This window comes from Chenopodium album, chromosome 20 (assembly GCF_948465745.1).
Source record: "Chenopodium album chromosome 20, dcCheAlbu1.1, whole genome shotgun sequence".
Lineage (NCBI taxonomy): Eukaryota > Viridiplantae > Streptophyta > Magnoliopsida > Caryophyllales > Amaranthaceae > Chenopodium > Chenopodium album.
In genome coordinates, this window is record NC_137853.1 from 35,584,460 (window position 1) to 35,610,992 (window position 26,533).

Genomic DNA, 26,533 nt, shown 5'->3' on the forward strand with positions numbered 1-26,533 from the left:
CTAGAGCTTAGTCGCACCCATTGTGTACAAAATGGTATTAAATGCACTCAAAGGGAAGGGGTTGCCTGATTCTATTAATGAGACATTCATCGTTCTTTTTCCTAAAATTGATAACCCGGAGCTCCCTTCACAATTTTGTCCCATTGGTTTATGTAATGTAACTTACAAAATCATTACTAAAGCCATTTTGAACCGTATCAAGTTGGTGCTTCCCCGAATTATAGCTCAATCTCAATCGAGTTTTGTCCCCGGGAGACAAATCACGGATAATATAGTCATAGTTCAAGAGGTCATTCATACCATGAAACGTAAGCAAGGCGAAAAGGGTTATATGACTATTAAGATAGATTTCGAAAAGGCCTACGATAGGCTCAGGTGGTTGTTTATCCGTGATACTCTTGTTGAAATGAACTTTCCAATTACCATGGTGGATGTGATAATGGTGTGTGTTACTTCTCCCTCTATGAGAGTTCTTTGGAATGGTGAAAAAACAGAGTCCTTCTTTCTCGTGGTATAAGACAAGGTGATCCGTTATCACCTTATTTATTCGTTTTGTGTATGGAACGCCTCAATCAAGTCATAGAGGAAGCAATCATTGAGGAAAGGTGGAAACCAATTCGGGCTAGCAGAGGAGGACCTTTATTATCAAATCATTTCTTTGCAGACGACCTCATCCTTTTTGTCGAGGCCTCTATTGAACAAGCTACTGTTATCAAAGATTGTCTTTCTCGATTTTATGTTGCATCAGGCCAAAAGGGTAGCTTGGTTAAATCCCGTGTTTATTTCTCAAGAAACATGGATCAACAAAGCCAAGCCAACATCAGCTCTGCTCTCGGCATGGAGGTAACAGACGATTTGGGGTTTTATCTTGGCGTGCCTACTTTAATAAGTCGAGTGACAAGAGACACCTATACGCACCTTTGTGAGAAACTTTACAGAAGGCTAACAGGTTGGAAAATGAAATATCTTTCGTTAGCTTGGACACATAACTCTTAAAAAATCCACCACCACATTGGCTAATTAATCGATGCAGACGGCCAAAATCCCTCGTACAATATGTGATGAGATTGATTAAAAGGCAAGGAAATTTGTATGGGGAAGCACTGAGGAGAAGAACAAAATTCACCTTTTATCTTGGGACACTTTACAGCTCCCGCGAAATAAAGGGGGTATTGGTATTAGGTCGGCTCGTCAAGCGAATTCAGCATTCCTCACTAAGCTTGGGTGGAGAGTTCTTTCGGAACTGAATGATCTTTGGTCGAGGGTCTTTCGATACAAGTATTGTAAGGGTCGATGCAACATAGACATGTTTACTCCTTCTTTGAGTATGTCTAATGTATGAAGGGGTATCACGGACAATGTGGTATGGCTTAAGAAAGGGTCGGTAGTAGCTGTGGGTAATGGTACCAAAATATTATTTTGGGACCATTGTTGGGCCACAAACTCTCCATTATTAAGAGATGCCTGCACTGCTACTGCTCCAATACCTGAGCACTTGGAAGGAGCAACTGTTGAGGAGATGTGGGTAAAAGATGAGAGGTACCTTTGCGCACTTACTGCCCTCGTACTCCTTAAACTGTATTGCTGCTTACACACTTTCTGAAACTCGAATGTTGGTGATTTGAGATACTGGAAAGGATCAAAGACATGGGGTTTTTCTATTAAGTAAGAACATGAGCATATTCCTACTAATTCTAAGTGGGATTTGGCCTGGAAAGCCCCTGTTCAACAAAGGGTGCGCACTTTTCTTTGGCTTATTCTACATGATAGAGTTCTATGGAACGCCAATCGTATGAAACGACATCTTTCTGATGACCCCAGGTGCACTAAATGTCAACAGAATACAGATGAAACCTTGCTACATCTTTTTCGTGACTGCCTTATTGCTCGCAGCATATGGTCTAGTCTGGGAGCTACTGCTCTGTACCCTTCCTTTTATACTTGTGATTTGCAAGCTTGGATGGTGCATAATCTTGAGGTAAATGGTTTGATTTTTTCTGATAAATGGCCTACTGCTTTTGCCACAACATTATGGTGGATATGGAGATGGAGAAACAGTGATTTGTTTGGAAGAGGGGATGATATCCCAATTAATGTGGGTGAGTTCTTGCGAAGAAAAATTGAGGAAACTTGGAGGATTTTTTCTATTGAGAATGGCAGCTTGTCTCACCAAAATCAACAACAGATTCGAAGAGAGGCTTTGATTAGTTGGCAAGCTCCACAAATTGGCTGGATTGCTCTGAATACTGATAGCGCAGCAAAGGGGGCACCAGGTCTGGCAGGAGGTGGGGGTGTGCTTCGTGATGCTACTGGCAGATTCTTGAGATGCTTTGAAGCTAACTATGGAATATGTACAGCTTACAGCGCAGAGCTTTTAGTTGCAGAAATGGGACTACAAATGGCAGTGGACATGAAAATCCCCAAGCTAATATTACAGATGGACAATCAAGTTTGTGTCGAGGCTATTAGGAATTCAGATTATCATGGAGGAGAACACCCTAGCTAATTGTCGTAGACTTATTAGCTACTTTAATAATTTTCGCATTGTTCATTGTTTTAGGGAAGGTAATAAGGTTGCGGATAGATTAGCCAACATTAGAGTCGTTCTTGAAGGTAGGATTGCTTATTTCGATGCTCCTCCGATTGAAATAAGGAACCTTCTTTGGGAGGATGTCGTTGGTGTTACCACTTACCACCCCTAGGCTTATTATCTAGGTTTTATTTCCAGTGTTGTTTGTAGGGCTTGGCCCACTTTTGCATCAAAAAAAAAAAAAAAAGAACACACACAAACATAATTTTTCATGTTCAAATTTGACCTATCGCGTACACGAATTTAACCCCAAATTTACTCGACGGGCACGTCACGAATAGATTAATGGACCAACAAAGAAAAACTTGACGACTTGAAAGTTGAATGTTGAAAGTTCAAACAAACATTCTCATTTCTCTCAACTTCAGCAATTGAGTGAGAGACCCACTGTAGGAAGACTAAGAACAGAAAAGCTAAATAACCCATGTCCACAAATTCAAACAAGAACAAAACCCGAAATTTATGCACTTCAATGATCTTGGCTAACGCCTAAATTGTGTAATGGCAAGGTCTAATAATTGTTGCATGCTCCCAAAACGCGTAATCTTGATCTGGGTTCTCTGTATTTTCCTCTTCTTTTGTGCATTTAAGATGATTCTCAACAATCCCTCACTTCATACTTCAACATCATCATTATCGTCCTCTTCTTCTTCAGGTATAATCTTTATCATTATGTTTCATTTTTATGTATAATATATGATTATGTGTCAATTTTTTGATTTGGGGTAGCTTGATTTTGTGATCATTCGCGCTGTATGCGGAATTGGGAAGATGGGTGTGATTTTTTTGGTGATTTTGATTTCTGGGTTTCGCATTTATTTTTGTGGTATTGCAATTGATGATACTGAGTGAGTGGTTATGTTTTGAAAATTTGTGAGATTGTCATGTGAAATTTTATTAATAGGGGATGCAATTATGAATTGGGTTTCTGTAATCATGGTGCTAAGGTTGCATATAACTCAAACTTTTGCCGAGACGGCAAGGTGTGGATGTAACCTTGTTGAATTGCAAGAGTAAAGAAGTATGCCAATGAGTTGTAATTAGGAAAAAGATTGCTAGTTATTTCTTAGTAAAGAAATCCAGGTGGACTACCTGGAAATGATGATTCTGAGACAATTATAATGAGATTAAATTATACAATGTAAATTATGAACCTACACTCATGTGAAGTAAATTTGATAGTTGGGTTTTCGGGTTTTCATGAATCATGTAGGGCTAAGAAGTTGGGAGTCTATAAAGGCTGATGGATTGGTGTGTGGTGGTGTTCTTATTTGAATTAACACATGTGTGGAGTTTTGAGTACTTGGGGGAGACTCAAGAATTAGCAATTATGTTAGATGCACAATCACAAGGTATCATGTGAAGTAGGTTTGATAGTTGGATTTTCAGGTTTTCATGAATCTTGTAGCGCTAAGAAGCTGGGTCGTCTATAAAGGCTGATGGATTGGTGTGTGGTGGTGTTCTTATTTGAATTAACACATGTGTAGAGTTTTGGGTACTTGGGGGAGACTCAAGAATTAGCAATTATGTTAGATGCACAATCACAAGGTTATACTACCTCCGTTTCTTTTTAGTTGACACGTATTCCTTTTTAGGAAGTTTTTTTTAGTTGACACGTTTTCTTTTGGGGTAACTTTTTTACTTTGTATTTACAAGCTACCCCACTTGCCTTTTCACTCTCTCTCCTCTCCTTAATATGTGTGCTTAAATCAAACGCGTCAACTAAATAGAAACGGAGGAAGTATCATTTTTTAGATACACAATGTAATGTATCAGTTACATTCAGTTACATTTGGTATGCTTGATAGAAGAGAAAACATTTGGGTGACCTTTTTGATTTAACATTTCTTTTAAATTAATTCCAAATTTTGTAAGGTTTTATATTGCATTTGAGGTGGAAAATTTGGATCTGTGAATGAATGTCATGCTGGTGGCTTTTGAAGCCTCAAGCCTAATGAAATGACTCAATTTACTTAATTTGCAACTTCTAGCTTTGAAATTTGCTGAGATGGCTTGTTCTCTTCTCCTTAGCTGCAATAAGGTTTTAGTCAAAAGTTTTAAAAATATGGTCTAGTTTTGTCTAATCTAAAATTTCTAGTCTGATTTGAATCTTGGGTAATTAGTTTAAGGTAAAGCATCTGGTCTGGTCTGGTCTGTTTTTATCTTCCACATAAGTTCTTGAAATAAGGCGAAGGGAAGTATGCCTAATTTATTTTCTTCACGTGTTACCACCACCTTTTAGTATACTAGAGCAACCTCATCGCAACCTCATCATCTTAGCTCCACTACATAAATTTCCGCTTTGCCCAAAGTTTCCTTCATCTTATACTTTGTGATGGTGTTCATGCTCCAATTGCCCATCAATTATCTGTGTCACCGTGCTTCTTTAAGGATGCATGTTTAGTACTTGATAAATTCTAGGAATATAATGTTGACTGACTAGATATTCATGCGTGGGAGAGTTTCCAATTATAGTATTTATGACTTGGAGCTTAAGCTAAACATAACAACCTAATTACCATAAACTAGATGTAAACTAGGTAGCAGAATAACTATGATAAGGAATCAAACACATTCTTTCTAGATACATCCCAAAACTACCAAAGTTTGATCCACAATAGTAGTCCTTTGAATCCTTAGAGTAAGGAGCCTTTCTCCTTTGTCGACCTTCCAACTGTGCTCGAAGGATTGATAAGTACTCGGTTGGAACTGTGATGAGACTAGGAGTGGACTAATTTGAATAAGGAATTAATGTGGAGCATCAATGCTGTCCTACTAGCATGAAGTAGCTGAAGCTGTCCATAGGGACGACATTGATCTATCTTGTCTCTCCAATTTCCCAACTTTGTTCCTATGTTCTTCACAACACTTAATAATTGGTATAGCTTTGGGGGTTGGGTGAACTGCTTTAGCCGCCTTATTGTGTGAGTTCCAATCCCAATTTTATTACGTTAGTCATGTTACAAGGTTGTAAGATGTGCCCATATCCACTATGGCACGGGCCATAAGTAGACAAACATAAATTTTGAGTGCTCATCGTTATCTTCACCAGGTCAACTTCTCATTCTAACTTACAAATAATGTGTACACAACTAATCCTCTCTTAGACAAACATTATGACCATAAGAGCATGCTAATGGAATTTTGTTTACACTTTTAAGGACTATAGAGAAGTTTTAATTACTTTCTCATTCATCAATACATACAACTTTGTAGCTTTTTGCACTTTTCATCCATCTACTAACCTTGACCACATTTTATTATGGATATGTAAAAATAAGTGTCAATAATTTGATTGTTGGTGTAAACTTAATGTACATATTCAAAATATCAACTTATTCTAAAATTAATAAATTGATATTAATATCAACTTAATACTCCCTCTGTGTGACTGTGTGTGTGTCTGTATTTTTTATTTTAAAAAAAAAATAAAATTGACACACTTTTCTAAAGCAATAGTTTTTTTATAAGTGACACATCAAAAAATTTGAACATTTCTACTTGTATTTTTAGTCATATCTCTCTCCTCTCTTGTCCCTGCATGATTAAGTTTTTTTCTACTCATGATCCCTACTACGTTCTTTATCATTTTTTCCCTTAATATCCTTTAGTTTTGAATAAGCTTTTTATCCACTATCATTTTCGCACAATATCTAAATCTCCAACAATTCCCACGTAATATTATAACCAACCTACATAAAGCTCCTAAACATTTGTTTAGGGATCAGGGATGAAAATCCAAAGTCCAAAGTCAACAGATTTTTCTAGATGTGATGCTTTTATAGGGTCATAGGAATTTTGGGAATGAAGGAGTCTAATTACGGATGGGACATTTGCTATGCATGCTTATTTTGAGAGTGGTATTTTGAGAGTGGTATTCAAGAGTGGGACATTTGTTTACAGGTGTTCCAATCTCAAACATGGAGAAGAGAGCGAGATTATATGAGAAAATGGCAAGGAATTTGGATGAAAATGAGCCAGCTTTCCTTAAAGATGGAGAAACTTCCCAGTCATTGTCAATTTCTGATTTGTTTAGTGTAAAAGATGGTGCTGTAATACCTATTCCCAAGGTGAAATATTTAAGATGTTGTGCCATTCTTATTGATAGGAAAGGATCTGTAAGCTCTTCCTTTCTTGGCATGCATACCATTGACTTGATGCTGTTTGCAGGCAGCTAATCCCCCTGTGCGAGCAAACGTTTTGTATTTGAGTACTGAATATTCAATTCCCATATCGTAAGTTATTTTCACTGTGCAGTGTTTTCTTTCTCTTTTCAAACTGTGATGTCCATATTATTTATTCCGGCTTGACCTTTTGCAGAAATGCTGTAAAACTGGTGTTTTCACCTTACTTTGACAAAGGTAACAATTCTGTCTTTTGCTGTATTTGACATCTGTTTGTTTGAAACTTAAAGTTATCAATAATGCAGTTTGAACTTTGAACACATCACATCTCCTGGGCATTGAGTAGTTCTATTATTGAGTAGAACTTAGGCAGCTTTTATTCTGTAAACATTAATTGCCCTTTTGTGATGATTGTTAATGTGCATATTGTTTGGTAACTTAAGTTCATACAGGCTTGAATATTCAACCTTTTGCTTTTTTGTCTAACAATGTATACATTATGTAGAGTACACCTGACAGTCTGACACTTTCCTGTTTGTTTCTATCTATTGTTCCGTGTTCCTCATTTATGCTTTGAATAGCAATCTGGTTTCAGAATTCAAGCTTGTACCACTTTAGCATGTTCCACGCGTCGCATCATATTCAACCTGTTCCTGCTACTCATGATGAAGTAAGGCTTTTTTAATCATTTTTTAAATTCCGTTTATTCTCTGCAGTTATTTGTAACTTGTAGCTTTTCTTGTCAAGTAACATTGTCTCTATACATTAGGTTGAAGCCGAAGCAAATGCAGTTAAAAATGTTGCTGAATCGCTTTGCCCATTGAAGATTGTTCTGGATCGGGTGGTTTTGACTTCAAATGGTGTTCTTCTCGGGTGCTGGCAGGTGCCGTTAATAATTCTTCCGACTTTCTGGAAATAGATGGATAATATATGAAATTTGTGCTTCCCTTTATGGTGCTTGTTTCATGAAGTTTTTGTTAAACCACCTTTTTTCTCAATTTATGGAACTTTAATGCGGAACCAGCAGAAGTTTCTAAATCTTGAAGGGTTGGAAGTGTTTCATTTTAGTTTCAACCACACTTCCACACACGATGTAGACCATAAAGCTTGTTAAGAACTTGAGAAACTTTTTGTCCATGAATGGGAAACAATTTCATACATTTGACTTTTGTGATGAGTAGTGGTTGTTTTTGCTTGAGTAAATGCTTTCAAAGTTCTTTTTACCATCCAACAGCAATTGTATGCTGGCCATAGAAATTCAGTACCAAAATCTTAAACCTAGAATAAGTGTCATGCGATTAGTGCTTCTCTTAATGTTTTGTAATCCAAAATCTGTTATTGCTATTATTTTCTGTTTTTCAGCTGAATTCTGTGCATAGGCTGCAATTTTCCGATATTGTTGCTGGAAATTAAATATACTACCTCCGGTCCACATTAGTTGCAACTTTGGGGGTGATTGCGGAGGCCGAGGCAAAAGATCATACACATGATTATTGAAAGATAAGGGTATATGCTTAAGTTTTAATCAAGTAATTAAAAAAAAAAAAACAAATTCAACCCAATTTTCCAAAAGAAACCCACCAGTACACCACCACCAACCCAGCCACGACCACCAGACCACCGACCAAACCACCGACCACGACCACTAACCTACGACCACCAACCTAGCCACGACCACTAACCTACTACCAGTCGACCACACCCAGCACACCGACGCAACCAACCCAGCAAACCTGACACACCGACACCGAAACCACCAACCCCAACCCACCGATTTGAAAGCCACGAGGCCACCGATGCAACCAACCCAGCAAATCCACGAGGCCACCGACGCAACCAACCCAGCAAACCCACGAGGCCACCGATGCAACCAACCCAGCAAATCGCCGCTGAAATCTGCGCGGAAATCGCCGCTGAAATCTTCGCCGATTCACGAGGAAGGTTGAAGGAGGAGAGAGAAAAAAATGGGGATGAGGAAGAAGATGTAGAAATTTGATGAATAATGGTGAGGAGGAGGGAGATGAAGGTGGATGAAGGTGGCTAATTAGATGGAAAGGGGTTGATTTTGGTGAAAATAGTTAACTGAATTAACGTTAGGGTTTTAGCTAATTAGATAAATCAGTTTTTTAATTAGGGTGTTTTAAAAAAAAAAGTAAGGGTAAAATCACTAAAATGGTAATTTTACCGCTAAAAAGTTACTAAAAAAGGAAAGAAATGGGAAAGTTGCAAGTAATGTGGACTGGCTCAAAAAGAAAATAGTTGCAACTAATGTGGACCGGAGGTAGTAGAAGAGTTTTTTTGGGAATGACTAATAAGTAGTTTGACAATTCAGATGATGTTGGAATTGCTTAATTGTCTTAGAACCTGATTATAATTGTGACCATTTACATAATTTAAGACCTTGAATCCCTTTGCACTGTGTCTGTTTCTAGTTCTAGTTTTACTACTAATAAGCCTAGTGATTCTAGAAAAATAAATACTATTTTAAGAGAAAAGATGATAGATCCCTGGCAATGTGGATACCAGCCTCTGAAGTATGTTGTCTGTATGAGGCTTTTGATGAATCTTATTCTTAACATTAATAACTGTTTTTTGTATAGGTAACCTCTGGTACTGATCCCACTACTGTACGTGCTAAGCTGAGGACAGCCCTTCCACATGCACCGGAAAAGCAGCTTGTAAGAGAATTCCATAACATTACATATTTACATATACAGGCAATACAACTATGATAATATTTTCAAATTTCTTACCTTCTTTTGGCCTTGGATATGTGAAGATGTTTTTAAGCCCCCACAGGTTGGCTTTCGATTCATGCAGTTTTTTGATGATGAAAATCCACACAGGCCAATATTTTTGCTAATTTAAAGTACAATTTATGGTGTCATGGTTTGGTAACTGAGGAAAAAAAAAAAAAGCTGATAGTGAGGAATAATAGCATCATGTCTTCATGTGGCCGTCTCCTGTGAATGTCACACTGATGCATGATAATATGAATATGCAATGAACTCTATGGCTCTACCAATAACTCTACCTCTCTTATATGGTTACCTTCAATAGTTATCCAATTATGGCTTGATGTGGTTATTCGGGTGATTTTCCATCATCTTGTTCATTTTTGACATTAATATGATAGAAATCCAAGTGCTTGCTTCACAATTCATCAATTAAGCATGTATCTTGTCTAACTGATGCAGTATGATGATGCTATACTTCATACTTCATTTGCAAGGCTATTGGGTCCTCCAAGAATTCTAGACAAGGTTAGTAACTTAGAGTCAAGTGTTGCACTCTCTTACTAAGGTGATTTTTTTTTTTTCCAATTTAATTTGCTTTACTTTTTGCGAGAATATGCTTCTTCCATCCTGTTTAGCCTGAGTTTGGGGTTTGTTGCTGAAGCTGGTACTTTTCAAGTCTTATGTGAAAGGAATGAAGGGGTGGGTAGGATGGAAATGTGAGTCTCTTGAACTGTTGTGTTTAATGTGTGTGCATGATGAGATCACCCCTTCTTTTCCTTTAATACTTTCCACCAATTTCAGAAATTCAGATCCTTATTTGGTCTCTGCTGTGCACAGTGCACCCACCCACAAGGAGAGTAACTGTTGTATTCTAAGTTACTTGAGTCAACTTTTCGAACTGGGTTTAGCAGTGGGTAGCCTATAAAGGGAAAATCTACGTACTCTGCTTCTAAATTGGACTAAATTGCTTCTAATTTGTAAAAGCTAAATGTGGGTTACAGTGGATCCTCTAGGTTTCCAACATAGCATGCAGACACTTTTTTGAATGAGTGACTTCTGTGGGAAATGCTGAAGGAAAACTACTTAACAAATTTATCTTTTGTTTTTGGTGGTGGGATTAGATCGATTAAACTAGATCTAAATGCATACGATGCTTACTTCACATTTCGAAAAACATATAAAATAACTCATAGTATATTAGCATTGAATATATTGAAGAGTAAATTTGAATTAAAAGTTAGTTATGTTAGGTGGACACCAAACACCTTAAGAGTTGGCTTATGTAATAGAGATATTATTCCACGTGACCGTATCTTCTAACTTGCTAAGAAAGATTTATCAGCAAATATTAAAGTATCTCCACCTGTAAAAGGAGCCCGACGACATAGGTTAGGAATCCTTTTTAGCTTAATCAACCTTCTTTATTTGCAGAACCTATATGTATTTCCTTACACTAGACCCAAATTTTGATGTGACATTTATAGTGGCCATATTACAATACTACAATGTAGTCCCTGATTTTGTGAAATTGAGGTCCATGCAATCCTGTGAAAATCTTGGTAATTTGAGCTTACTAGTGGCGTTAATTATATGAGTTCGACACACAAGAGGGCTGCCTATACTGTCTAACTAACTACTGGAGTTACATAAATTTTTTTTGTTTCCTTCATAGTTTGCTTGTGATAAAGTTAAAGGTTCAAATTCTTAAATCTAAGAAGCACTCCTATCATAGATCCAAGAAAAAAAATACCCAAACACAGAATAAGTTCCTATAAATGCAGGCCTTAGTTTCCTGAGAAAAGCGAGTCATGATATGAATTCAGTCCTGTGATAAGGAGTTCATCCTTAGTTCTTTAAGCTTGCATAGGATGCAAACAGGGGAAACCACCACCCTTTAATGCATTGGGTATAGGGGACAGGGACATTAGTAATTGTCATTATACTTCAGTTATGCTTTGTTTGGATATAGCAAAGAAGGAATTCAAGGAAAGGAAGGAGAGGGAAAGAAGGGGGGAGGGGAGGTAAGGGAAAGGTGAGCTCAAATTTCCTTCCAAATCTCTCCAATTTTGGAGGGATACTACTTATTAAAGAGAGAGGGAAAATGGATCCCTCCCTTTCCTTCCCCTTCCTTCTCCCTATCTTTTACCCAAACAAAGAGAAATTGCCCACCTCCCTTTGTCTTCCCTTCTTTTCTTTCAATCCAAACAAAGTGTTAGAGCTAGCTTGAGCAAAGAAGATGGAAACCAGCTAGAGGGGGAATAAGTTAGTCTATAATGAGGATTAGGAGAAGAGAATCATGTGGAAATTTATTGACCTTCAGTTTAGTTTCAGTTTGTATTTTGGAGAGAATCAAGCTTCTCCAAACCTTGAATATACTCTTAATACAAAGTATGTATTTTCTATAATTTTCAGCCTTAATTGCACATGTTCATCTTCCGTTTCAATTTTCCTGCTCAAAATGCAGTTCATAAACACCCATATATGTTTATTCACAGCTTACTGATTGATTCTCATGATTTTACATATTCATATTGGTCTTTCTGTGCATTTATTTCTTCATTTAATATTCCTTTTCTTGCCTTTTCTGAGTATTGTTTAAATGTCATGTGCAGGAGGCAGGTAAAACTTCAGACAACATTCAATTGCTTCATAAGCTGGTGGCTCACCTCAACAATCAAATTAGTGGGTTTCAGGTAAAGTGATCGTACGTCTTATTGTTAGGAATTTCTACGCATCTCTGAAGATCTGTAGCTATGTTAAGTCCGAGTGTTAAAATTCAAAACCGAAGGCAAAATTCACTAGAACTCACTTCAATCCAGAATAATAATGACCAAAAACATAAGTGAGGGTTATAATCGTCTACAACTGAAAGTTGACTTGGTCGGCCAGAGATCTGAATTTTGTTAAGTGCCACAGGATTGTCTTGTAAGGTGTTTCCCACCAAAATGATACTTTTCTGCAAAATGTCCCTTATGAAAAACCTTTCGACACCCACTGGGCGGGACATTTGTTTTTTTTTTTGAATGAGATGGGTTTTAAAAGTTCTAAGAATTAGATTGATGTGGATGCAATTTGAACTCAGTTTACTTTAAGTTACAAGGCCTTCGTATAAATTTCATTTTTTTTTTTATCAAATTGACCTTTCATCACATAATACTTTTGTGCTTGATTGTTTCTGTACGTTTCAATATTGAAATTCAATTTATGCATTTTATTTTGTCAAAATATGGGGCTTCGTCAAAATTTTGGATAGAAATAGATTAGATTAGACTAAAAAAAGTATCCAAATTAATTCAAATTAGCTATGGAACAGGAAAGTCCTATCCCCTGCGTACTATCGTCCTTTTCTAGGTTTGAAGTGTGAATAATTGTAGAGAAACTAACTCTTGTTAGCTTCGTGAAGAAACATGTGTGGTGTCAAACGATAAATTATTAATCCCGTTGTTTTCATCTGACATACATCAGATTTTGAACTGCTTATATCTATTTTCTTTTACTTGTGAATCATTGTAGGCCGTTGTTTCTGAACTGTGGTATGTAGAGGAACTCGATGTGCTCGCTCTTGGATTGGATGGAAGAATGAAGGTTCGACGATTTCATCTCGGCTGCTCTAACACCTGAGAGTATCAAACTAGTGATCACCAACTTTTTCCTGGGCAATATCTGGGAAGCCCACTTCATAAGACACTGCAGGTTGTTAATAGATACTACGGGACATACATAGCATATTAAGCGGCATTTGAAATTGATCAGATCCTACTGTATTTTTGGTAAAAACCCCTGAAGTTCCTGATTGAAACAGAGCTATTCTGTGAATTCAACTTTCTATAATCTTCTAATAGCAGTTGTACAGTTGTTCTGTATAAGTCTTAAGTCATTTTGTCATATTGATGCTTGAGAACAGAAATGAGTGTTCTTTCCTGCTATTTTAGGAGCGTAATTTTGATGCTAGTGAACACGAATGTACAAAAGAACATGAGTTTTAGAAATGAATGCTGATTTAAACATTTGAAATACATAATCTATATCTATACTTATCTATTAAAAAGCGTTCCTAAAAACGTTTATACGTCACATAAATCTGCACCACATTGCGCCATATCATCATTTAACTATCTTTATGCCATGTCACTTCTAGCTTTGCAACATTTATTCCATGTCATTATTAATAAGAAAAAAAATCCCACAAGGTTTGAACATTGTATCTCATGATTACAAGAACACACACCTTACCATCCGAGCCACGACCAATTTATGTTCTCTATATACATATAAATAAATATATGTATAAGTAAGCACAAAAAAAAAAAAAAAAATATGTAGCCTGAAATTATAAATAAAGAGGAATAACCTCAACAATTCCAAAACAATGAAAATGTAATATCTTCAACAATGGGATTTTGGATTACATTTTGTTTTGAAGTAGTAACCCGTTGCAACACCCGGGGTACACACTAGTTGCATATTACTTGTATACTATTAGCTTTACAAAATAATTCTCAGCATTTTATGGTGTATCTGGTACGTCAAAATCATAGTGCCCATCTCATGGCATGCTAAGAAGTAGCTGGACAATTCATTCTTTTGTGGATCTCATGATGTTTTTGGTTTCTGCAAATGTAAGCCTTAGATAGGACTATTGAATTCTGACTCCAATAATTGCTGGATTGAATGCTAGAATATACGAAGTGTTAATTTGGAAATTTGAGAGTTTAATTTTTAACCTTGGCGTAGGATGTGTACCCCGAATTCCTCGATCTTAAATTTACCAATTGTTCCTTGGTTTTATGATTTTATCTCCAATTTTAAAAACATTTGAGTTCAAACTACCTTTATTTTCAATTTTGTAAAGCTTTCAATTCTTGTTATGAACCGTATTAATGTCAATTTCGTGAGAAGGTGTTATATACACCCGGTTGTACTATACACCCATGAGTATTCAATTTAGCCTGAAAAAATACGTAATACTGAGTATATACTCAATCTAATTTTTTTTTTTTTTAATGTAGCAATTTTGACCTAATTAAGTTTAATGGAACAAAAAAGAAAGTTAAAGAAACTCAATGGATGATCTCATCTCATAATCAACCCTCCACCTGCTAAACTAAACTACTACTACTCCTACCTGTCACATTATATGCTACTCTATGACAAACTCATCCCATGTCATCGGAAAATTGATGTTGCCACGTATACTAATATAGGTAATTTTGGGAAATGATTTTGACACACCCTTGTGTGAGAGCATAATTTTTTTATGCTTTTCTCAGCCTAAATCAATTAATAGTGTGCCAAAATTAATTTCTGTAATTTTGATTTACACCTTGTCTTAGAGAAGATTTGGATTGAAAAGAAAGATTATGACTTTCTCATACTTAGTACTTGGTCTAAAATAAAATAATTGCATCACTTTCCTAAAATAGAAATATCATAATAATTGTATTATTAAAAAATTCTTACATGAATCATGGTTCATTTAAAGAGGTAGATACATCATTTGTTGATTATGAAATGAAAAAACAATATCAAATTAGCCAAAAATTACTATATAGCATAGCTCTTGATGCACCTAGATGCAATATCCATGTACAATTTCCTTGTTTTATAATCAGTAAAAAAACTTGCTAGATTTATAATGAACTTATTTCAGCAGAGTAAATTACAAAAACTTGTTGTCGTATTTGTTAGAGGACCATCTTAACCAAAAGCTTAAGCTGATGGTTGAGGCCCAGGAATATGTTTTATACTGACCTTTGTGTCACGCTGGCTCTTGATACCATGTTAGAGGACCATCTCAACCAAAAGCTTAAGCTGATGGTTGAGGCCCAGGAATATGTTTTATACTCTATCAGTATTTAGCAGAGTAGGGCTCAATTGAGCATATTTCAAAAGAGCAGAGCAGAGCAGAGCTCACCAAAATAGAATCGATTTCAACGGAACAGCTTAAACAAAGCCTTAGTCTATTGGTTAAAATAAAAAAAAAAATAAAAAAAAAAATACTTCGTATGTGAATACCAAACAAGCTTATGCCACACAATCAATCACCTACTTTACCATTATTTTCTTTTCCTTTTTTAATACTTCTAGAAAAATAATGTCATTTTCACCTTTCATTTAGTTTTCTTTCTTTTTCTTGCCTCAAAATCTGTGCCTTTTTTTTTTCTCTCCAACTGAAGCCCCCTATCAAGCAATCCTTTGCACTAATCCAAAACTTGCTAGATTTGTAATTTTTTTTTTTTCAAATACATTTTAGCCAAGAAAAATGGGAGGAAGTGGGGGTGTTACTTTTCTCAAAGTTGTGCTTCAGAACTTCGATATTCTTGCTGGGTTTGTCCCTCTTTCTCTTTTTTCTTTTTTTCTTTTTTTTTTTCTGTTGAATTACCATTAAATGCTTGAAATTTGCTATTTTCTGCACTAAATTTTACAATTTACTGCAATTAATTACTCATTTGATTGAAAGATTTAAGCTTTAGACTTTTATGGTTGCTTGATTTAATGGGTTTTTGTTAACTTGTGTGAATTTGGAGTGTGGAGCATATTATTGATTTAAATTGTATAAAACTTTGGCAGCTTAATTGTTGGTATTGTTGAAAGATTCCATCTTTACCTCAATCTTTTGCTCAGATCATGGGTTTTCTGATTCACTGTTGTAATTTTTTTATTTTTTTTATTTTTCAATGATTTCTGATATTTTTGTGTTATTTGGGAGTGTCAAGCTAATTGATCTTAATTTACTAGTAATAAAATTATGGCAACCCAATTCGCTTTTTTGTTTGGTTAAAATATTACATATATCCCTCAATGTCTTGCTCAGGTTTTTGGGTTTCTGTTTCATTGTAAACCAACTCCACAAGTCCACATTTGATTTTGTCATGCATTCCGAAAATTATATTTCGTATTATATTAATAAATTTAATTGCTTATATGTATAGCAAAACCCTTTTTGGTATGATTGTTAATTTTTCGAATTGTCATTATTATTTTGGATGTGATAGTATCTAAAATAAGGTTTGTTCGTGCTTGTTGCAGGCCTGTGGTTAGTCTTGTTTATCCTCTGTAAGTATTTTTGCTTTACTCTTCGTTAATTTGTGCTGATTTTGGTTGAAATAATGGAATTGCAATGCTTCATAAAACGTTTCTGATCTTTAATATCCTGAGGGTTAGGCATAATGACGGGAAAGATTGTTAGCAATGCAACAATAATTCTGATAATGGATTTTGAATATTCATTTCGCCTGGTAAAAAATCTCGGTGTTTGGTACTCCGTACTTAGACATGAGAATTACGATATGACAATTTAATTCAGACCTGGAATTGCTGATAATTTGAGGCTGATTGTGCCATATATGTGTTGGCATGGGTTCCTAAGTCCTTGTAATTTTAGTGCTAGTCAAACTAGTGGTAGGTTAGTAGGTTAGTTTAACTAATTTCTATTCCGTGTGTTTTATTTCTCTTATCTACAAAAGTACAAAGTAGGAGTCCAAAAGTTCTAGTCAGTTATTAACAACTTTAGTTGATTTACATGGATTTAAGATATGAATTATGATTTTCTGTTAGGTATGCATCAATCAAAGCTATTGAAACCAAGTCTCCTATTGATGATCAGCAATGGCTCACTTATTGGATTCTATATTCCATGATCACTCTTTTTGAGCTCACCTTTGCAAAGGTTATTGAATGGTAAGTTTCCTTAGCTTTGATATCTTTGTTTTCAGCTGATATTTCTTGGCTTATTTCGAGGCCATACTACGATAAATATCATCTATAGTGGATTAAAACAAGCCGTCTTCGTAATTAACTAAGTCTTTGCTCTTTGGTGCTATGTCATCTAGATGTCAGTATCCTGCCCATGGAATGTCAGTTTACTGCTGATAGGAGCATGTCTTAACATATTCACTATAATTCTAGCTTACCCTGAACTGGTTTTCTTTGTTAATCTCACTCTTCTCAAGTCAAGACTTTTTATGTTCCGTGAAAAGTATGGTGTAAAACATCATTACATTACCTCTATGTATCTAACTAAGCACAACTATTAATAGGGGTAGGGATTCAGATGTACAATGCCTTACAACTGCAATAATAGAGAGGCTATTTTTGGTTGACCATTAGTTTAATAGACGGCAGCTGTTTGCAACTTCTTAGTGGATTAGAAGTGCTGACCATTTATATCTTCCTTACCTTGCCTTGTGCTTGAGTATCAGTTGAGGCATCAGGATAGTCTTGATGTTGATGAGGAACTTATTTAGTATTTTGAAATTCAAGGAATATTATTTGCTGCTGACTTACTTGAGTGTTGATTTTGATATGAGTTCGGTGCTTTAACTAGTAATAACTTTAAATATAAATACTCCGTGTATAATTTCCGTAAGTTTCAAATATCTCATGTAAACGTAAACTTTGGCAGGATTTTCTTGTTCGTATTATGTGTATGTGGATTGGGCAATAGGGTTTTTGTTTTCTGAGCTATCTGTAGCATATTTTGGACTGTCAGGTAGCCCCTTCACAATCTAAAGAGTAAAGATTGTTTGGGATTGAGTGGACTGAGAAAAGGTTGGCAAAGGAAATGGTTATATCTTGGAGGCATATTGAAAATCATACAAGTCTTGGAACATCAACCGATGCAAGAACGCATGGTCTGGTTGTCTAAATTTTCATGTTGCTCCTTAAAATACCCAGCTTGCCTCATTTTGTGAAAGCTCAAATTCTCGTTTTGCCATCATCTTGTTCATTTTGGACTACTTTTTTTCTTTCTATTTCTATAGTCTTTTGTGTTTCTGAAGACATTTGGAACTTCAGTAGGTGCAACTGCTATAACTGCCCGTCTACCCCCCACTTCCCCTACTCGTGCTCTGTATTTTTGTAGAAAATTACATAGTAAATTATGTTTTGTCAAAACTACCTACTCAGAAATCTATCTTAATTAGATATTTAGATACCATGTAGATTTTTATTTTGGTTGAAAGATATTCCTGTACCCTAGCTAGCTTAGTAGCTTATGACATTGGACTACCTAAATAGCTTATGACACTTACGCTGCTCTTAAACTACCTGATCAAAATGCTTAAATTTAGGACTATAATCAATATGAATCAGACAATGGCCAGGCCGCACACCTTATCCTGTCTTTGTAAGCAATCAGAAGCTCACAGCCTCACATGATTCACGAGATGAGTGGATTGTATGATGATATCCTGATAATGTCTTGATTGAAGTTCTTGATGAAGTTATTGCATTCCTATCTACAGGATCCCTATTTGGTCATATGCCAAGTTGATTATGACTTGCTGGCTGGTCATACCTTACTTTAATGGAGCTGCGTATGTATATGAGCATTTTGTGAGACCAACATTTGTCAATGCCCAGAATCGTACTGTCAACATCTGGTATGTCCCAAGGAAGAAGGATGTATTCAATAAGAAGGATGATATTATAACAGCAGCAGAAAAATACATACAGGAGAATGGAACAGATGCTTTTCGAGATCTAATTGACAAGGTAAATTCGCCATGAAAGAAGTCTAATCATCTACTTTGAGACGTTTTACTATCTGCAGTACAATTTTATTACTAGTTGAATAGATTGCCCATTATGGCAGTACTTTGAAATCTAGCACAACAAAGTATCAATTAATTTGTCTTGGGAAGTTCTGTTTCCATGTAGTTACATGTCTAAATGTCTTGAGGATTTGAATCGTCCTAATTTGACTGACTTACCGTATATGTTCTGTTTTTTGTTTTTGGTAGGCTGATCACAGAAGTACAAAGCCAAAGACTGATTATGGCATTTTTGAGAATGATCACTACTACTGAGTGCTGCAGTCTGCTGATTTCCCAATAATGTAAACTTTTTTCGACTACAGTTTAATTTGTGCCATGTGTTATCTTTTTAAGCTGTTTTTCACCTCTGTAATTAGCTTGGTGTCTTTTAGTATGTAATTAAAATGGCCTTTCATCCTTTTTAGTGATTTACAGTAGTTAAGATTTCTGTACGATACATCCTTTGTGTGTCTTAAACTGTCTGGAAATACTCGAGCAGCCTAACAGAGAAAAGAAGAGTGGAGGGGGTGCCATCCTTCTATTTTGTACCTTGTTGCTTATGCTTTCTAACACTTTTGCAGCTAATATGATCTTAGATAACATTAACCTTGATTATTTCCCAGGACTGGTATTGTCCTTTCTTTCCCAAAATTCGTCTTCATTGCGACCTTTCACTCATTTCTGTCTATACTTTCTTGTGCTACTTCGTATGATTCGAATTCAAAGTGGCTACAAAGGTTATGGCCTAATGTGATTGTAATGTTATTTTGGATACGAAGAGTCAAGTTGTGTTATTTTGGTTTTTTTTTATTTTTATTTTAAAATTAGGTAGTTTCTCGAGGAAACAAAAAAAAACAATAAATAAGGGAGTTTTTGACAAAACTTCCTACACAATAAAGTTTAATTCCACAAACTTTAAGTTTATTTTAAACAATTTCATACAATTAAGTTAATTGCACAGTGTCAGATTATATTAGAAAATTTCATTTTCATATTATTGCAGATATTGCAGACAAACAAGTTAAAAATTTCAGATAAGTTCAAACTTCAAACTAAATAAAATAAGTTTAGATAAATTTAGTCAAACTAAGATAAATTTTGATAAGAAAATTTCAGACAAAATCAAATAGCTAAACAGGCCTGATTTAGTAAAATATTGTTAGATTAGTTTCATTGTCTACTTTCATGATATCTTAAAATTTTATACTGAAGCAAATTTTACTAATAGACAATTAAAAATAGTTTTGGTCAAAGTTATATTAGTACAAGAGCTTTCTGACGAGAAACTAAAGTTCAATCGATGATACGTTTCCCTGATAAATTACATACTTATGATTAAGGGTAGTTATATCTGGGCATGTTTTCAAACTCTTGTAAACCGCGTGACCTTTGTTAATGTTCCACCATCTACAGCACATCAGCCTGCACTCTAATTGTCATCCTTGAGATCAGCTGCACTAGAATCATGGGATGCTGACAGAAGTTGCTGAGCTTCAGAAAGCGCAGATTCGTTCTCATCAGCAGAGTATAGTATTTTCTTAATTGCAACAGCCAACTGCAGCAGGTGAAAACCACAGGAGTAATGTTACAGTTAGCCAGTCTGAAAGCAATCTAAAGCATAGGTAGATAATTTACAAAGAGAGTTCAATTTTTAGGGGTGGACAAACTTCTTTCCCCCAACACTTTAAACACCCCTAATAAATAAGCTAGAAATTACTATAAGATTTGTCAACAAACCACACTTAAAGATGCATTTATCACCACTTTTTTATGTAACACCCCAATCTTTTGGACCTATATAATATTATTATACGAGTCATGACCCTCAATTTCAGACATCTTAGTATAGTTTTAAGTTTTAACCATATCAATCTCTTTAGTTTCATTTGGCAGATCAAACACTTCCCAACCCTCTACATGGAAAAAAAAAATATTGATGTTGGAGTTCTAGAATATATTCCAGGAACATCGATCGATAACAGACTTTGAGAAAGAAATAAAATGAAAGCTGACTTCATTAACAAGGCTCAGCAACTTCAGTAACCACTCAACTCACTCCTAAAACTCACAATGAAGCAGCAAATTGCTTCATCCCAGATGAGTTAATAGAGAATTTCCGTGCTAGCCATCACTATCCTATCCCAAAAAATAGGTCTGAGCCAACAAGATCCTGGAATTTCATCAAGAGATAGTTGAGACCAGGACAATCCAAGGGAAAGAGGAAGATCTCATTGCTACTTAGTGGAGTAGAAATTCTTCAAATCCTCATTAATTGTGACAGAAACACTATGCAAAGCCTGATACAAGTACTACATCTGCAGTCTGCACCCTACTAAGCCCCTTACTTACAAATGGCTTAACTTTCTGGTCACTGTGTTGAAATTGGAACTTGGAAGCACATACCATGAGACAAAATACAAAGTCTAAACCATAAGGAAAGATAATATTTTTAGCAGATTCTCACCGGCAGAGTATCCACTTCAGAAGCCTGACAAAGCATTTCAATATCCCTCAATTTTCCGAAGTAGAAGTCTCGTTCTTTTTCCAACAGGTCCGCTGAAAGCTTTAGATCAGTAACCTGTGTGAAGAAGTTGATATTAGCACAAAGCCGGAATGTGTTTAAATTTAATTAAATTGACCATTTTTACTCAAATTACAACCACATCGAAAGGAGAAATCAAAAGCATAGAAAGGTCTTCAAGCAATGACTTATATAATTACAGCACCCAAGCATGCGAACACAGGCATGAATGGGAGAAGAGCCCCACACTGCTAATTTAGTGGCATTATCATTAGTATGTTGACTTGGGAATGTTTGGCACTGAATCAATAGTTTTAAATCATCTAAATCGCACAATTAACAAGCAGCTAAATGGAACTATGATACAATACACCAGAATCAGCGTTATTACAACAGAAAACGAACTTCCAACTCTAAAGAAAGCATTTAAATAAAGAACCTACGGAAGAGGGGCAAATGAAATGAAGAAGCAAAAGGGCTGCTGCAGTTGAAGATAATACTTTTACCTCCTGAGTTAAATTCTGAATTTCTTCTGAATTGTCGACCTCACCAGGCGGGGAAGGAGCCTTCCCTTGTTTGAGGCCTATAAGAAAGGACATTGGTAAAACATGCAAGTGATTCAACATGCTCAGTACTCGTAACTATAGGAACAGGAAGAAAAATTTGGTGGTACGAAAAAAAGAGCAAGGTAAAGGCTGACCAGCCGTTTTTCTAGGACCAACTCTATCACCAGATCCAGAATTAGGCAAATTGTTCCCCTGCAGAGACTTTGAATTCTTCTGTGTGGTCCTCAAAGGTCGGTTACCACCCTTACATCTTCGCTCTACTGGGTCATAGTTCCTGCATAAAGAACAAATTTTTTTAAAAAATACGGAGTATAAATTTATTAGTAAATAAATGCAATTGTAGATACTAGATATTTGAAAGCACAACTCATGATATAAAAAACAGAATAAGATTGCATACTCATTCATCATTCCACCATTGATGGAATCACAATAGCGCTTCAACCACTGCAGAAACTCCAGATTGTCCAAAGTTCGAGCTTTTACGAGCTTATTAACATCAATATGCTGGTATCAAGCAACAGAAAGTATTAATTAAAACAAAATTAAAAAAAGTCATATTAACTACTTCAAAAAATGCTCTTCCATTTATTATGCAAACTAATTTAAAATTTGGTTACAGCTGAAGACTGTACAGTGTAAGAACTGGGAACGGGAAGTAACATACCTATATACAACCAACTACTTGGAAAATCTGATGGATACTGACATATGCGACTAATAAGAGTATGAAAATATCCAACAAAACATGTAGTCCATTACTCCATTATTCATTTCTATTTCACTAAAACAAGAGAGGCCATAAACTCCTAAGAAGCCTTTAATTGAATTCCTCATGTCCTCGTATGAAACCCACAATTTGCAGAAAAAACATCAAATTATCATGATAACTCATGACTAATGCAAATGAGTTATAACACCAGAACAGTACAGACATGCATTACTGCATTCTTCTATTTTCAGGCAATTAATTCTAATGAGTTCGGCAGCTTCATGCAACTGAATAATTGACTAAGTGTGGTGTCACAGTACTTGGGAGTGACAATTCATATGTTTCTTGTGCATAGTAATTCAAGGCAACTACAGTGCAGTGCAGGTACACATATCAGTCTCATTGCTCCAATTAGATTATATTGCATTGTGCAAGTTGGGAAAGAGAAATCAAGAACAAGGGGCATACTGATGAGATGATAATCATGAAACGTCTATAATTACCTTATCAATTTTTAACTTGCTGAAAACATCTTGCAAAATCTTATAATTCTGGATATAATCATATTCTGTCTTGCCATCAAAGTTTACCTACAAACAAAACCAACTCCATTGAAGGTATACCAAATGGAATTACAAGCTTTGTAATAAAATCAGACAAAGAAAAAACTTCATACCTTGTGCATGGGAACAACTCCTGGATATATCATGTCCATCATTTGACATTGCACTGCGCCAGATGCAGCCTATTCACCGCATCACAAACACATAATGTAAACAAAATATGTTGATGTTTGATGGAGAGAACAAGAAAAGATTCAAACACATTCACCATATACTATTATTATTATCATGAAAGAGTCAAAACCTATTAAACTCAAAAGAATGAGGTAACAACCGGATATTGAAACCTTATATGGCTATGGCCTATGGGAGGAAAAAGACTACGCCAGCAGACAGTATAGCTAGCACTCACATTGTATTAAAAAAAACAGAAACATTAATTTCCATACATAATACTCAGGTAATGTATTCAGCTTTAGTGCTTTTATTTAAACCAGAAATAATGATGGAATAAAGCGGAGAATCTGATGATCTAAGCATGTACATCTTCTGTCATTCAACACCCATGGTCCTAGTTACTCCTCTCCAAAACTCCAACGAAGTTACTAAAGGAACGAAATAAGATCTTACTATCCACCATTCCAATTCACACAATCCTCCACTTCTGCCAACTGAAGGATTCAAACCCATCATTCCGTAAATCATCCATCACATATAATATGTCTTCAGTAAGTCTATAGCATACCATTTGCCCATTTGGAGCAGATTTGAATATTTGATGGTTGGCCTTACTATAAGTATTAAACTTAAATGACAATCATGGCCTCGTTTTCCTTTGTTCCAAATCTTAAACTAAAATTTTATCTAATAATAAGGCAATTTCTAATTATACTTTTTCTCTTACAAAAAACCGGGTAATGTCAATAAGGTCATAAACCCGTAATGTGGATGCCAACCGGCTTAATTAGTTAAAGGTTTATCTGCATTACCCAAAACAAATTGAAAACATGTCGACATCACTGCCTTTAATACAAAGAAACACACCAAACAAAACATAAACAAAAGGGTCATAATCATGAGAAGCGGCACTAAACTAGGTACTAAACTACAAATGCAAATTCTTTTTTCGAGTGTTTTGATGGTGGAACTCAATTCCGGAGATCGAATCCCGTCTACATCACTGTCGGCATTCTTTACTCCAAAGAAACAAAATAAAAACATTTTTTACATAAACTAAGCAGTAAGCACAATTCCCTAAAAAAAAAGAAGTAAGCACAATGTACATCCAAAATCTGTAAACCACCCTACAGAATTTCAACTCCACATTTCTACATTTACAAAAATCCATCAACCCAGAAGAGAGAACAGTTAATAATAACTTAAATAATATCAAATTTCCAAAATTCTTACAAAATTCAAATTTCAAAACAAAAAAAAATTGAAAGAAATTAAAAATGTATATACCTCTTCAATTCTAGAGAGATTAAGTTGAAGGCTGTTATTAATCCATTGCAAAATCTCATTCCTCCCCACAAAATATGCACTGTCCATCATTCCTATGTTCGACGCCATGCTTTCTCTCTCTTCTTCTCAATTCTTACCAAAATGTGCAACTTTCTGAGAAAACCCAATTGAAATCTGGGTCTTTTTATGGAAATTCTAAATTCTCCAACCCAAAATATTGAAAAAAAATTGGTTTTTTTTGTTGGGTATTTTTTTAAATCAAAAGAGGAAATTTGAGGAATAGGAATTGAATAGAGGAGACCCCACGCTTTTATTGAAAAGAACGTTAAAGAATTATGGGTAAGCGTTATTAATTCATTTTAATTTAGGGTTCGCCATTATTAATTACATTCGAGAAATGATGTGACAATTGGGTTTTGTATGTCAAGACTCAAGAGAATGCAAAGAGAGTAGCACTGTCAAAACGGTTTGACAGTTCGGTTTCGGTTCGGTTTGAAATCGGTTCGGTAGTTAATCGGGTCGGTTTGGAATCGGTTTAATTGTCTCGCAGGTCGGTTTTGGTTCGGTTTAAATAATTATCGGTTCGATTCGGTTTCGGTTTATTTTTAAGCGGTTTTAATTCGGTTCGGGTTGTAAACAGTCCGGGTAGTAAACGGTTCGGTGCAGGCGGGTTGCGGTTTGTTAACGGTGCGGTGTAAACGGTTTTTATCTCGGTTCAAACAATTTCGGGTTGGAAACGGTTTCGGGTTAGAAACAGTTCGGTTCTTTTTTGGTTCAGTTTATAACTGGTTCGGATCTTTTTCGGTTCAGTTTTTAACTGGTTCGGTTCTTTTTCGGTTCAATTTATAACTGGTTCGGTTCTTCGATGGTTTAACCACTTTAACGTTATTCATATCGGTTCCATTTCAAGTTTACTAAATTACGGTTCGGGTCGGTTTTCGGTTTCAAAAAATAAATTGTTTATCGAGTTGTTTGGATTCGGGCAGTTAAATGGCTTTGGTTTGAAATTTGATAGTACTTGCTAACCTTTTGCGTTCACAAGTTTTATATAAAGTCGGCAAGTCGCGAATCATTTCATATTTAGGCAACATATTATAAACAAATTCTCATTGATTTTATAAATACATATTATGTTCTGTTTCAAGTTTAGTCATACTGATTTTACTAGTTTATTACGAAGTAGATTATAAGAGTTAGTGTATTAATGTATTATTGTTATACAATTAGGTTATTATATGCTTCTTATTTAATCATTTATATACTACGCATACTATCATAATCATGATTTGATGAGTTCTTGACTTCTTGTGAAATGGAAATTTGCAATTTGGTAATTCGATACTTGATTAGTCAACAAGACTGATAATTATGACTCGTTTATCATTATATATTTTCATGAAATTATGAAGATATTACAAGTGCTTTGATTTGTATAATGGAAGAAAACACTAATGACTAATTAACAAGGTAATATTGATTAGTTCAATCGATCATATGTACACATTATTAACACGTGGCATCTAACCATCTCATAGATAAATATTCGTATCATCGTTATTCGTATGTATTAGTACAAAGTTATAGACTCATTAGTGATCTTTTTAAATTTATCTATTTATACATTTTATTAATATAACGTTTTTATAATTTTTACGTGTATGAAAATAAAGATATACTAGTAGATGTTTTAATACGTGTCTTGGGCACTGATCCCGATCA

General features: G+C 35.4%; 3 protein-coding genes across 3 annotated transcripts; 2 read left to right on the forward strand and 1 right to left on the reverse strand.

The window, feature by feature from the left end:
• The first annotated feature begins 2,894 nt into the window (after nucleotides 1–2,894).
• LOC145596614 (uncharacterized) lies at nucleotides 2,895–13,251 on the forward strand. The gene is made up of 10 exons (XM_081652815.1): nucleotides 2,895–3,245; nucleotides 6,494–6,660; nucleotides 6,761–6,825; nucleotides 6,911–6,951; nucleotides 7,296–7,384; nucleotides 7,484–7,597; nucleotides 9,315–9,392; nucleotides 9,912–9,977; nucleotides 12,065–12,145; nucleotides 12,966–13,251. The coding sequence occupies exons 1-10, from the start codon at nucleotides 3,092–3,094 to the stop codon at nucleotides 13,071–13,073; spliced, it is 963 nt and encodes a 320-aa protein (XP_081508941.1). The 5' UTR covers nucleotides 2,895–3,091; the 3' UTR covers nucleotides 13,074–13,251.
• Nucleotides 13,252–15,578: 2,327 nt separating this feature from the next.
• On the forward strand, nucleotides 15,579–19,536 carry LOC145596616 (HVA22-like protein a). Its single transcript, XM_081652817.1, has 5 exons — nucleotides 15,579–15,779; nucleotides 16,482–16,508; nucleotides 17,010–17,132; nucleotides 18,698–18,947; nucleotides 19,196–19,536. Exons 1-5 carry the CDS (start codon nucleotides 15,715–15,717, stop codon nucleotides 19,259–19,261), a joined length of 531 nt encoding a protein of 176 aa, XP_081508943.1. The 5' UTR covers nucleotides 15,579–15,714; the 3' UTR covers nucleotides 19,262–19,536.
• A 717-nt stretch (nucleotides 19,537–20,253) lies between these two features.
• LOC145596615 (microtubule-associated protein RP/EB family member 1B-like) lies at nucleotides 20,254–25,251 on the reverse strand. The gene is made up of 8 exons (XM_081652816.1): nucleotides 24,815–25,251; nucleotides 23,464–23,532; nucleotides 23,291–23,377; nucleotides 22,476–22,582; nucleotides 22,210–22,349; nucleotides 22,016–22,092; nucleotides 21,453–21,566; nucleotides 20,254–20,543 (listed from the first exon to the last, which is right to left on the reverse strand). Exons 1-8 carry the CDS (start codon nucleotides 24,920–24,922, stop codon nucleotides 20,418–20,420), a joined length of 828 nt encoding a protein of 275 aa, XP_081508942.1. The 5' UTR covers nucleotides 24,923–25,251; the 3' UTR covers nucleotides 20,254–20,417.
• Nucleotides 25,252–26,533: the final 1,282 nt, after the last annotated feature.